This window comes from Ranitomeya imitator, chromosome 9 (assembly GCF_032444005.1).
Source record: "Ranitomeya imitator isolate aRanImi1 chromosome 9, aRanImi1.pri, whole genome shotgun sequence".
NCBI classification, from domain to species: Eukaryota; Metazoa; Chordata; class Amphibia; order Anura; family Dendrobatidae; genus Ranitomeya; species Ranitomeya imitator.
The window spans coordinates 147,477,336-147,491,940 of record NC_091290.1 but is presented as its reverse complement, the minus strand read 5'-3'; the positions used below and the strand labels follow the sequence as shown (position 1 = coordinate 147,491,940).

Genomic DNA, 14,605 nt, shown 5'->3' with positions numbered 1-14,605 from the left:
CTTCAATGTGAAGTCCACACCCTCAAATCTGATGCATCAATGTACTTGTCTGCATACGCATCCTTGTTGCTCCATTGTGTAGTTTGCACTCTCTATTCTGCTGCATCTAGCACTAATTGCTCCACTGATCCACATGCCATTCTGCATAGCTAGATCTACAAGTCAACACCATTCCATGTGCTGGCAGGCTAGTCAACACCTCTGATCGTGCATCTCATTTTGACCCATTGCTTAGCAAATTCCCCTCACCATAGGCTGCAGGAGTCAGAAACCACCATGAAGTCCTTACCCTTGTATTCCTATATCAACGCTTGATTTCTCTCCCGATGATGGGCAGATTGCTAAAGGATAAATGTAGAATTTAATCAGATTGATTTGTTCATCTCGATGAAAAAAATTTGTACTGTGCAACTTTTGTTATTTTGCATGGACCACAGCTCCACATGAGTCAGCAGCATCCACCAGTAGCATTGCTAATTGATGTCGGAGAGGTCAGGGCTTGGAAATTCACAAGTACCTTGTGGCAGACAATTAGCATTAGAGAAAGGCAGAGCGATTCAGCACAGGACATGTGCCACAGGAGCAACTTGACCTTTTTCAGAACTTTTTAATAAAAACAAATTGAGAGAGCAAAAAGCAGAGCCATGTGCGAGACAGACAACAACATTCACTTTGACGCCGCTGATCTGATAATGGCGATCACAATACAGGAAGAAGCAGCTCCAGAGTTTCACCTTGTAGTCAAGGTTGCCCGCCATGTGCTTGGCATAGATTGGCATAGCTGGCGTTTATGAACAAAAGCTCTTAACTTTCCAATTTGCGCACACCACAGGAGCAAAGTATCTGTGTTATTCGACAAAGCACGTGTGTCAGTAAGTCAAAAGGTGAGGAAAAAAATGGAATAGAGCTCCTAGGCGACCAACAGGGCAAGGGTGGGTGGAAATTGTGGGTGGATTGATTCACCCGAATGTTGTGAGGCAGGCAGAACACTGACAAGGACGTGCTTCATCTCCCGCCAAGGGAGTGTAATGTTAAGACTCAGAATGACTCAGAGGTATGGTTAAAAGTTGCGGTGTTGCAGGAGATGAGACCAAGGAGGGAAAAGACTTTATATTCAGACTACGCGTTTCAGATCAGTCCCAAAACGCGTAGTTAATAGAAAGTTTATTCCTTCATCTCATCTGTTTCGGTAGCGATCACGAACATCGCGACCCATATCTCGGTAACTTAAAGGTGGCATTACACCTATAACCGCATGGCGCTCCTCCATAATCTGCATGGTGTCCTCTGCCGGTCTTTTGCCTTCCTCTTCTGGCAGAGGGGGCACAGAGCTGTCTCGGGAGGTTTTTGTTTTTTTCCTCTTTATAGCGGTCAACCTAGGTTGAAATTGATGTACCTGAGTCTTTTTTTCAACCTATATAACTTTTCTACATCAAATTTGTAGGGAATCTCACAAGACATTTACGTTCAACTCTTATTTTTAAAAATAGGTTTCCTATATATAAAATCAGATATTTCCATTTACCTAAATGCTCGGATCTATCTAATTGAAAATATCGTATTTGTCATTCTGGTTTCTATATGAAGATTTTCTGATCCAATTCTTTACTTGTTTGCTACTGATGGGCGCTACGGTTTGTTGTAATTGACAAAGCTTTGCAAATTTTTACGCTCTCCAGAAATCCCATCCAACCGGTCACAGTTCACATTTACGTTGTGAAGTTTCCAAGTGTTTATTCATAAATTTGCGACATCTGATCTGATAGCTGGGCACAGAACTGCCCCCTGATAAGTCTACTTGGAACCAGTGTAAAGAGACTTAGCATGTGTTAATGCCGCACACCCGAGAACACGTTGTATTCTCACTCGCTGGATGCCGGCTAGTGATCTTGTTTGTCCTTTGCCAAAAATATTCTCTCAATTAACCTTACAGTAAATTCCCTTTTAGATAGAGCTGGGAGCAGATGGCCGGTATATTGCAGAGCTGGCTGGAAACGATGAAGGAATATTTGAGCTGGATCCAGACTCACTGGTTTTATGTGCTCTCAAGCCCTTTGATCGGGAAAACAAGGACTCATATGCTGTGACGGTAAAGCCACAATATATATCTCCATGACTGAACTGCATGTGTTATATTATAGTAGTTATATTCTTGTACATGGGGGCAGTATTATAGTAGATATATTCTTGTACATAGGGGCAGTATTATAGTAGTTATATTCTTGTACATAGGAGCAGTATTATAGTAGTTACATTCTTATACATAGGGGCAGTATTATAGTAGTTACATTCTTGTACATAGGGGCAGTATTATAGTAATTATATTCTTGTACATAGGGGCAGTATTATAGTAGTTATATTCTTGTACATAGGAGCAGTATTATAGTATTTATATTCTTGTACATAGGAGCAGTATTATAGTAGTTACATTCTTATACATAGGGGCAGTATTATAGTAGTTACATTCTTATACATAGGGGCAGTATTATAGTAGTTACATTCTTGTACATAGGGGCAGTATTATAGTAGTTACATTCTTGTACATAGGAGCAGTATTATAGTAGTTATATTCTTCTACATAGAGGGCAGTATTATAGTAGTTATATTCTTGTACATAGGGACAGTATTATAGTAGTTACATTCTTGTACATAGGAGCAGTATTATAGTAGTTACATTCTTGTACATAGGAGCAGTATTATAGTAGTTATATTCTTGTACATAGGGACAGTATTATAGTAGTTACATTCTTATACATAGGGGCAGTATTATAGTAGTTACATTCTTATACATAGGGGCAGTATTATAGTAGTTACATTCTTGTACATAGGGGCAGTATTATAGTAGTTACATTCTTCTACATAGGGACAGTATTATAGTAGTTACATTCTTGTACATAGGAGCAGTATTATAGTAGTTACATTCTTGTACATAGGAGCAGTATTATAGTAGTTACATTCTTGTACATAGGAGCAGTATTATAGTAGTTACATTCTTGTACATAGGAGCAGTATTATAGTAGTTATATTCTTGTACATAGGAGCAGTATTATAGTAGTTATATTCTTGTACATAGGAGCAGTATTATAGTAGTTATATTCTTGTACATAGGAGCAGTATTATAGTAGTTATATTCTTGTACATAGGAGCAGTATTATAGTAGTTATATTCTTGTACATAGGAGCAGTATTATAGTAGTTACATTCTTGTACATAGGGGCAGTATTATAGTAGTTATATTCTTGTACATAGGGGCAGTATTATAGTAGTTATATTCTTGCACATAGGGGCAGTATTATAGTAGTTATATTCTTGTATATAGGAGCAGTATTATAGTAGTTATATTCTTGTACATAGGAACAGTATTATAGTAGTTATATTCTTGTACATAGGGGGCAGTATTATAGTAGTTATATTCTTGTACATAGGGGGCAGTACTGTAGTAGTTATATTCTTGTACATAGGAGGAGTATTATAGCAGTTATATTCTTGTACATAGGAGCAGTATTATAGTAGTTATATTCTTGTACATAGGGGCAGTATTATAGTAGTTATATTCTTGTACATAGGGGCAGTATTATAGTAGTTATATTCTTGCACATAGGGGGCAGTATTATAGTAGTTATATTCTTGCACATAGGGGCAGTATTATAGTAGTTATATTCTTGTATATAGGAGCAGTATTATAGTAGTTATATTCTTGTACATAGGAACAGTATTATAGTAGTTATATTCTTGTACATAGGCGGCAGTACTATAGTAGTTATATTCTTGCACATAGGGGGGAGGATTATAGTAGTTATATTCTTGTATATAGGGGGCAGTATTATAGTAGTTATAGTCATTCTTGTACATAGGAGCAGTATTATAGTAGTTATATTATTGTACATAGGGGCAGTATTATAGTATATTCTTGTACATAAGGGAAGTATTATAGTAGTTATATTCTTGTACATAGGAGCAGTATTATAGTAGGTATATTCTTGTACATAGGGGGCAGTATTATAGTAGTTATATTCTTGTACATAGGGGGCAGTACTGTAGTAGTTATATTCTTGTACATAGGAGGAGTATTATAGCAGTTATATTCTTGTACATAGGAGCAGTATTATAGTAGTTATATTCTTGTACATAGGGGGCAGTATTATAGTAGTTATATTCTTGTACATAGGGGCAGTATTATAGTAGTTATATTCTTGCACATAGGGGGCAGTATTATAGTAGTTATATTCTTGCACATAGGGGCAGTATTATAGTAGTTATATTCTTGTATATAGGAGCAGTATTATAGTAGTTATATTCTTGTACATAGGAACAGTATTATAGTAGTTATATTCTTGTTCTTGTATAGGCGGCAGTACTATAGTAGTTATATTCTTGCACATAGGGGGCAGTATTATAGTAGTTATATTCTTGTATATAGGGGGCAGTATTATAGTAGTTATATTCTTGTATATAGGGGGCAGTATTATAGTAGTTATAGTCATTCTTGTACATAGGAGCAGTATTATAGTAGTTATATTATTGTACATAGGGGCAGTATTTTAGTATATTCTTGTACATAAGGGAAGTATTATAGTAGTTATATTCTTGTACATAGGAGCAGTATTATAGTAGGTATATTCTTGTACATAGGAGCAGTATTATAGTAGTTATATTCTTGTACACAGGGGGAATATTATAGTAATATTTTAATTTGTACAGGTTGCTGGAGAACACCGGACCGTGACTGTATACATTGAGGTGACAGATGAAAATGACAACGTGCCAATTCTGAACATTAGCTCCTTGAATGGGATTGTCAGCAGGGGAAGCAAAGCAGGTAATATATGTATATAATGGTGGAACATCTTGATTTATTTGCATAAACTGTAAAACAATTTTTAAATACGGTTTTGATAAATTTACTTGTGTCACTTATCAAGTAGAGAGGCAAATATATGGTTCAAGATCAGTGGGTTTTAACAATTTTCCAAAAATGAAAGTGTTTAGGGTAACTGTTACTGGAGATCCTTCCATGGATTTCACCAGTTGCATTGCACACCATGTTCACCTGTGTACATTACCGCTTGACCTACCAATATGCTGCCATGAACGGCTTCTCATACTGTAGAGACCTCCTAGCCTGCATAGTGTGCAGATGGGTGAGGCTGAGGCTTCATGGTGGGATTAGCAGACCCTTTAGAGATGACATTCTGAAGATGGGAACAAAGAATGAAATACAGCGAGCTCGTGACTGATTGTTCCATGTCGTCTCCTGGAAGTGCCGCTGCCGATCTGCTTTTAGATGTCAATACGAAACTTCGCACACCCTGCGGGCTGACTGCTAAAATGTCAGGCCGGAGAGATAGGACCATTATAGCCCGCTAATCTCAACGGACAGCCCGTATTATCAGTGGGTGATAGAGACCGCGCTCCGCGTGTGCGAAAACATCTGCAGACCCCACTAACCAGAACCGTACTGGACTACACCCCGGTATTTATTACTCAGGGAGGGTGCACTTTATTGTGCAACAAATTGTCGCCTTTTGTTAATACAGTGAATGATCTGGGATCTGGCGCCCATTAGATGCTGCAACGGCAGAAGGGGGTGCTGCTGCGTCCAGAGCAAGGAACAGACTTGTGTTCCCTAAATCCAGCCCAAATCATCAGATTAGTTGTGTTTTTGGCCAGAATGTACATTATAATAATAATAATATGATAAGCTGCAGTTCTATAACTCTTCCACATTTGCAGGCGTTGCTTTCCTGCACCTTCAGGCGACAGACGCTGACGATCCGGAGTCAGAGAACGCAGATTTACGTTACACAATTCTCGGCGGTGGTCGGAAACTCTTCCAGATGGAGCCGAGGTCTGGAGCAGTGTCCTTAACAGAGGAAGGTAAAAAAAAAAAAAAATGCTAAAACGGGAGATGAATGTGGTGGCCCGAAGAATGGGACTAGACAGTGATTTTGGACTTGACACAGATCGCCATGAGTATAATGCAGGTGAATGGAATATTGTGTAATCTATGATACCGCGACCTTGAAAAACAACTTGCAAAAAAATCTTTTTGTGACATGTACCGTAGGGGTTGCAATGCGTTCCCATTCACACTGCTCTACGCGGTGGAGTAACAGCAGCACATGGAGCCATGCAACCTGTGTCACAGCCAGAATAACCCTGGCTATTGTCACAAGACCAATTTTCTCTCAGATGTTGTCCGAATGCAGTCCGTTTTTTTTTTATTTGTTTTTTTAACTCACCCATTCACTTGCATGGCTAAGTGCAATCTGATAATCGGATCAAACTCAGGAATGCAGCATTTTTTTCCCCAGGACAGATTCGGTCCAAGGGAAAGAAAAAAAAAAAAAATAATCAGACATATGCAGAGCACAATATGCTAATATTGGTCCAAGTGCAATCTGATGTTTTGCCAGATCACACTCGGACCGAAAATGCGATAGTCTGCGCGAACCCCAAGACTCGAGTTTGTTTGTGGTTTCATCATTGTCCACTCTTAAATTTTTCCACTCCTCATTAAAGAGGATCCGTCACTAGGTAAAAAGTGTCAAGTTTTTGCTCTTTTTTTAATTCCAATTAGTATTGAGTTTTATAATTATTATTATATTTTAAGATCTTCCGTACAGTTCCAGAGAAAAGCGCCTGTATATTCCTACTTTTTATGGTCTTTCTGATGCAGTGAGTTTGCAGCACCACTCTTCTCCCTTCCGATAACTTCCAATACTTAAAAACAAAAAAAAAAAACATGTAAAAAGTTCCAAATAGATGCTCCATAATATGCAACATTTTTATGCCAATTTCTGGAGTAAACGCATTAATAAGTGTCCCTCGCTCACAACATATAGGTTCCTCCTCTGCAACCAGTATCTAAAAATAATCATCATTTACAGAATTTTAGGTAAATGCTGAAGCAAGTGGAAAACTTTTTGTCTGGCGATAATTGTATACAGAAAGCGGCACAGAACTGATAGATTAATGAGAGGTTTTTTTTTCCGCAATCTCATTTTGACATGAATAAATGGACTGCTCTTGAAAGAAGGAAAAAAAAAACAAACAAAAAAAAAAAAACGAACAAATCTCAGCATTTTGATCCATTCAGAACACAAGGCTCCATTAATTGCCTTCCACTGCGCCTATGACATGTGATGAATTCATTCTGAGGGTACAATACATTCATTTACCGCAGAGCCGATGTATTGAGGACGCCAAGGACAAACGTTTCAGCAGAGACGAGCGCTCGCTAATGGTCTGATCTTATTGTAAGTCGTCACCGTGCTGCAATCTCCAGCGGTTGTGTAAGATTGTTTTATGTCCTGGTCTTTGGAGTTATAACGCAACAGGATGAACGTCGTTGATGGATCTCAAAAATTGTAGAATATCTGATTTGATTGGCGTTTTATCGTTAAGCCACAGAGGGGGTGATCAATGGCAGAAATCAAAGTGAACCCACTCCAACCTCCTCCTTGGTTCAGACCTCTCCACCGTATCACTTAGGGTGGATTCTAGAGAAAAGCAAAACGATTTGAGCTGCCCTGGTCTGCCGTCCAGTCTTCTCTCTTCCGACCGGCATCCTGAGTAACTCTAGAGCTTACCAGGCCCCACAACGTCATGATGGTCCAGGGCCTAAAAAGTGTAAAGTGCCAACAACAAGGCCGGCTGCCACGGTTGACTGGACGCTGGACCACCACATCGCAATTTGACTTGCTATTCTCATTGGAAGGACTTTCTGAATATACAGAACTCTGACAGATGTAGGCATACTCCAGAATAACTTGTCCATAGGCACCCAGGCTAAAAAGCTGTTACACACCTATGTTGGGTATGCCAGACTCCACTCTATTCTCCTGGGTCTGATGCCCTTTGTTGTGCTCCACGTTGGATCAATGACATCTCCCCAGCCCCATTTCAAGTCCATTGGCAAACACCTGTGTCTTGGGATTGAGACTGGTATTTCTGGTTTTGTGTGCTCCATTACTTGTACTACTGTGTTTCAACCTGCATCCATATTCCTACTGGATTCCCCTCCGTCTGTCCGTCGGCTCCTGAGTTTCCACGTAGTCCTAGTCCCCATGATTCCATGTGTCATCTGGAAGCTATACCAACGTCTCGTGTCTGTGTGCTCGCCTGGACTTGCACAACCGAGTGCGATCTGACTATCAGATCAAACCAGGGCTTGCTGTGAAGTTTTTTCCCCAGGCTAACATGTGCACGGTCCCACAGAATAACATTGATCCAAGCGCGAACGCAAGAACAAAGTAAAACAATAGGACGATAATGTGTGTTGTCAAACTGGTTAATCCATAGTTTTCAACTTTTTGAAGTGTCTTTTATTACACAGGGGTCACATACTTATCAAGAGCTGATGACAGCCACTTCAGGCTCATCGTTAAGGTGAAAGATCTGGGTGATGATCCCAAGGGTAACGTAGCATCCGGGACCCTGGAAATCGCCGTGGCGGAAAGTACTTGGTTTAGTCCAAGTCCGGTGTTCATTTCTGAGAATTGGAAGGGAAATTATCCGCATAGGATTTCTCGAGTAAGTAAAGTTTTAAAAAAAAAAAGTGACATCTTTTTCCGTAGGTCTGTAAACTATAAAATGCTCAAACAATGGAGTGTCCCTTCATGAAGGCACTTCAGCAACAATTAAAGTTGGCAAGACACTATAGAGCCTATGCAAAAAGTCTGTCTAGCTGCTACATAATATGGGATGTAAATTAATGCCATACCGCCATTACAAGCAGGAATAAAATAGTTCCCAGAAGTTATAATAAACTTTCATTGTATGTTGGGGGAATCCTTCGCACGCCACGCTGGAAAATAACTTATTTGAAGAAATAAACTGTAATAAACATCCTATGAGGCGTGCCCCGGCGCTGTCATGTCTCCATTTAATAGAGTCATATATATGAGGCAGAGCAGAGGACGGGCTATAAAGACATTAGCGGGAATATAAACATTGGTGGTGCTCCATAGACAGTTTTATCGGTCCTGAAATCTGATTTATAGAGTGGAGGCCCGGTGTGTCCATGTTAGGGCCCGCTGTGCAGTGTGGGAGGTGGACGCTCCATCCACAGCACTAGATACCGCACGCCGTCTTACCACACCGTCAGTGTTTGTGTCAACCATTTCTATAGCAACGACGAATTCTGCCTCGGTTCAGGATTTTCTCATTTACTGGAGACGCCGGTTATCATATTGTTCATCTCATGACATTCGCGAGGCTGTGGAAACGAGGTAAACACTTGGTCTCCTCGCACAATAACTTTCACTTAAATTCGTAACCCAGGTTCTACCCACCGCAGAGACGCTCGTCTTAAGCTGCAAACGGGCACAGCATGGGGGATGAGCATATAGTGAATATACATGAGCACCAGCCGCTCAGGAGCCAGGTGGTATCAAAGCATCCACGCAAAACCATCTATAGGAAGTATCGGAAAACCCTGAGCCGTGGGCGCTAAACAGAGGAGGCGACATGTCCGGGATGTGAGGGGGAAACAGCAGAATAAACAGTGATTGAAAAGAAATAACTGCAAATGTTATAAAATGATTAGTGGTGAACACCAAAACAGCGTTTTCAGGTGTACAGGTACTCCTCCAATATATGATGGTGTACTGGCATCTTCATCAGGCATGGTGGTGCTCCTCCAATATAGGATAGATCTTCATCAGGCATGGTGGTGCTCCTCCAATATATGATATACCTTCATCAGGCATGGTGGTGCTCCTCCAATATATGATACTGTACGGGCGTCTTCATCAGACATGGTGGTGCTCCTCCAATATATAATACTGTACAGGCATCTTCATCAGGCATGCAGGTACTCCTGCAGTATATAATGGTGTACAGGCATCTTCATCAGGCATGGAGATACTCCTCCAATATGTGATGGTGTACTGGTGTCTTCATCAGTCATGCAAGTGCTCCTCCAATATGTGATGATGTATGGTCATCTTCATCAGGCATGCAGGTACTCCAATATATGATACTGTACAGGCATCTTCAAAAGGCATGTAGGTGTGAGGATGTGATCGAGCGGTCATGCCCTCTACCCTTAAGACATCAATGAGTTTAATGTAAACGTGAGAAAAAAAATTGTGTTGTAAAAAAGTGTTACTCTCATTGTGGGCTGCAGTATTAACCAACAGTCAAAAGATGTCATGGTCTTCCGCTTTGCTTCTGCACAGCAACAGACACCAGGGACAGTGTGAGTAAATCATATGGCTGGCCCATAGTTGGGAGGAGGAATCTCTGGGTAGTGAGAGATTGAGTTAGTTAGTGTTGTAATAGAAGAGTGTGTGCAGAGATTTGGAGAGGAACAGCGCTAGCGTGGAGAGAGCTGAAAGGCACAAGACAGCAAGAATCATTAAGGTACTTTAGAGGCAACTGAGCTCCAATTCAGCAGGCAAGTGGGCAAAATCTATTTGTGTGAGAATTAAAGAAAGAAGCGAGTCCAGTGTAGGCCAGGCGTGGGAGGCCCTGAAGAGATGGGTTTTGCCCAGCTGAGAACACAGTAGAGGGATGTGGCTCTAAGAGAGGTCCTCGTTAATGGATCACAGACTGCCATTTGCGTTCAGGGTTCACAGTGTAACATATTTACCTGTATGTCCCTGCATCGGTAAGATGAAGGTTTATCGGATTTGCTCTGCTTGTATACCATTCACATGTAAATGGTCATTGGCTGAAAATCGATAAGAACGCATCTCTGTGGAGACAGAAGTTGTAAATTGTACTACCTGCTGCCTTGTGTACCCAAGTGTGTTGCCAAGTAAAGGTTGCCTTGTTTTTATGAACGCGCCTGGTGTCATTTTCTTGAAGTCTAATGGACCAGGTGAGTAGTGAAAAAGGGACCACCTTAAAGGTGAAGGTACCAATAGCAACACTGCCAACATACCAACATCCAGAACTCTTGTTTTTTTTTTTCTGTAACGTGCCTGGGTGTCAAACTCATGACTCACCAACGGCTACCATCCTGGGCACTGTTACAAAGGTACTCCTCCGGTATTTGATGCTGTATGGTGTCTTCACTAGGCATGCAGGTAGTCCAATATATGATGCTATATATGGGTGGCTTCAACAGGCAAATGGGTACTTCTATTGTATATGATGGTCTACAGGCGTCTTCATCAGGCCTGCAAGTACTCCCGTTGTATATCAGGTATACGGGTACTCCTGTCGTATATGGTATGATTGCGTATGGGCATCTTCATCAGGCATGCATGTACTCCTCCAAATATGGTGCTATACAGGCGTCTTCATCAGGCCTACATGTACTCATGTCATATATGATGATATATGGGCATCTTCATAAGGCATATGGATACTCCTGCCGTATATGATAGTGTACAGGCATCTTCATCAGTCATGCAGATACTCCTGCCGTATAGGATGTTATACTGGCGTCTTCTTCAGGCATACGGGTACTCCTGTTGTATATGATTCTGTACGGGCATCTTCATCACACATGCGGGTACTCATGCCGTATATGAGAGTGTACAGGTGTCTTCATCAGGTATGCAGGTACTGCTGTTGTATATGATGCTGTACGGACATCTTAATCAGGTATTGAGGTACTCATGCTGTATATGTTGTTATACTGGCATCTTCATCAGGCATGCAGGTACTCCTCCAATATATGATGGTGTTCAGGCGTGTTCATCAGGCCTGCAGATACTCCTGTCAATTGTTCTTTTGTACGATTATTTAAAATCATATTTTATAAACTTTCACTGATTTTACATTCTGCTGGATCCAACTTACATTCCTGCTTCACATCTCCAACCAAGAACGCCCAACGCTCAGTGTTTTCCCAGACACGTCCTATGGATTGTTCTGTGTGGACGCTTTGTCATCACGCGGCTTCTGATCAGTGGCTGCAGCCGGTTACCACTGCTCACATTCACTACATGGTGACCTCGCAGTGCAGATCATGGATTTTGGGGCCAAATGTGCCCATGTATAGTAGATGAATATCCACTGAAGCTGCCGGTTTCGCCAGGACCAGACAGTGTTTGTTCAGCAGACTGTAAGGAGAAAATGATTGACAATTTTAACATGGCTCTTGCTTTGTTCTCATGGGAGATAAGCCATTTCCAAAGGAGCCTGGCAGCGGCATATTCTCTTCTCCCATCCAATTACACATGGGATGCTTGATCGATCTAAGAATACATGTGTATAGGGAGGGAGTCCGGGAGGAAGGTGTGTTCAACCAACAATTAAGCACAATTTGGAATATTTCTGGATTATTGGATGCTCCTCCCAAAATTAGGAGGACCGAAAAACGTAAGTGACCCCCAAAATAGGACAAAATCTGTTTAATTAACTTTCACTGCTTCATCTGGAAGAGTAGTGTGCTTTATATCCATATGATTTTACATGTCCATCTGCTGATCCAGCATGGTCCAGTCCTTCCAATGCCGGATTAAAGGCGCTTTACTGTTTATATAGGTGTACAAATGTAATGCGACTCTTTCAGGTGCTGTGGAATAGTACGGAGGTGCAGTATCGCCTCTCAGGAAACTTTGATGGGGATCTGTTCACAGTGGATGAGTCTGGAACAATTTACGTGACAAATGAGCTGGACTGGGAGCGACAATCCCAGGTGATCACATCATAGACCTAAGTTCACTCCACATCTATCATGCCGCGGCTTTCGTTTCCCAATTTAATAAGCAAATTGTCTCTTCAGAGAAAAAGTGCACTAGAACTCTAGCGGAACCTAAAAGTCAATATCGACCCTTTAACGAGCCTTGCAATATGACTTAGGATAAAAGCCAAATCAGAATCTTAATTTGCAGACAGTGTTTCGGGGTTGTTGCCTCTCATCAGTGCAAAGTATGATACCTGATTAGGCTAGATGAGAGGCTCTGGACTGGAGTCTCCGGCTAACATTTCTTCTTGTGGAGAGTGACAAGCTGTATCTCCAAGTTGAGATTTTGGTTTTTGCCTTAAGCCATATTGCAAGGCTCATTAAAGAGTCAATATTGACTTTAAGGACCAGTGCTTCCATAAGGTGGCACTAGAGTTCTTGTCCTCTTCTCTGAAGAGATAATTTGCATATTTAATTTCACACAGGAGCATGCATGACTTATAAGTCTCCTCACTCTGCCATGCTATGCTTAGCTGGTCACTCTCCACAAGGAGAAACGTTTCCTAATTTACCAAGTCATGCTGTAACTTCACATTAAGAGACATCCAATCTTACTGTAACATTCAACCAGTAATAAATCACATGTCCACATTTACGTAGCAGTAAATGATAGACAACATATTTCTGATATCTGGCGTATTAGGGTGTTATACAGGACATATGCCACTATGGATAAAGGACGTATGCCACTATGGATACATTGTATCTGTAAGAATTTCAATGTGTAGCAATAACCCTCTGGCGGTTCTCACCCATGTACACAGTGCCATGTAAAAGTTTGGACACCCCCTTGTCAAAATTACTGTTGAAGATAAAATGATCTCTAAAAGGCTTAAATGTTAAATATTACATATTTTTTTTAGTATTTTAGGCAAATAAATATATATATTTATCATCTTTTACACTTTAAAATTACGATAAGAAAAATGGGCAGATGCAAAAGTTTGGCCACCCTTAGAGATTTGTGTGTGCTCAGATACCTTTGACTAAAGTTTCAGGCCTTAATTAGCTTGTGAGGAAAAGCCAGGTCACCTCTAACCTTGTGCCAAAAAAAAAAAAACAGCAGCCATGGGTTCTTCTAAGCTTCAGCCTAGTACTCAGAACATTTTTAAGTGTGGAGGATCACAAAGCAGGAGAAGGCTATAAGAAGATAGCAAAGCATGTTCAAGTTGCCCTTTCCTCGGTTTCAAATTTAATTAAGAAATGGCCATTACCAGGATTAGTGGAAGTCAAGATCAGGTCTGGAAGACCAAGCAAAATTTCACTGAGCTGCTCGTAGGATTGCTAGAGAGACAAGTCAGAATCCTAAGCTTGACTGCAAAAGGCTTTCAGAAAGATTTAGCAGACTCTGAACAGTAGAACAATGTACCACAACTCCAAAGACACCTGCACAAATATGACCTTCATGAGAGTCATGAGAAGAAAACCTCTCCTGCATCCTCACCATAAAATTATGTATTACAATTAAGCAAAAGAACATCCAAACAAGGCAGATGCATTTTGCAAACAAGTCCTGTGGACCAACGAGGTTAAAACAGAACTCTTTGACCACAATGATCAAAGGTATGTGTAGAGAAAAAAAAGGGCACAGAATGGTAAAGAACATCTCACCAACCATTAAGCATGGGGGGAGGAAGGGGAGGGGGAATCAATGCTTTCTGGTTCTGTTGCTGCCAATGGCACGGAGAAGATTTTATGGGTTGAGGGAAGAGTAGATTCAATTAAATTTTAAAAAATTATTGATGCAAACAGAACACCAAATCAGTAAAAAAGCTGAAATTTTAGAGAGGATGGCTTCTACAAATGGATAATGATGCTAAACTCACGTCAAAATCCACAAAAGACGACCTCGAAAGGCGCAAGCTGAAGATTTTACAATGGTCCTCACAGTCCCCTGATTTGAACTTCGTTGAAAATCTGTAGCGAGACCTCAAAATTGAGAATGCAAGACGACCCAGGA

At 40.8% G+C, this 14,605-nt stretch overlaps 1 protein-coding gene across 2 annotated transcripts in view; it reads left to right on the top strand.

The window, feature by feature from the left end:
• Nucleotides 1–14,605, top strand: part of CDH16 (cadherin 16) — a 54,728-nt gene that overhangs the window by 3,865 nt on the left and 36,258 nt on the right. For both annotated transcript variants that reach the window (XM_069739373.1, XM_069739372.1), the window contains exons 4-8: nucleotides 1,949–2,089; nucleotides 4,701–4,818; nucleotides 5,733–5,876; nucleotides 8,338–8,534; nucleotides 12,472–12,597. In XM_069739373.1, the coding sequence (XP_069595474.1) occupies nucleotides 1,949–2,089; nucleotides 4,701–4,818; nucleotides 5,733–5,876; nucleotides 8,338–8,534; nucleotides 12,472–12,597 (726 nt within the window). The remainder of the gene's footprint in view (nucleotides 1–1,948; nucleotides 2,090–4,700; nucleotides 4,819–5,732; nucleotides 5,877–8,337; nucleotides 8,535–12,471; nucleotides 12,598–14,605) is intronic.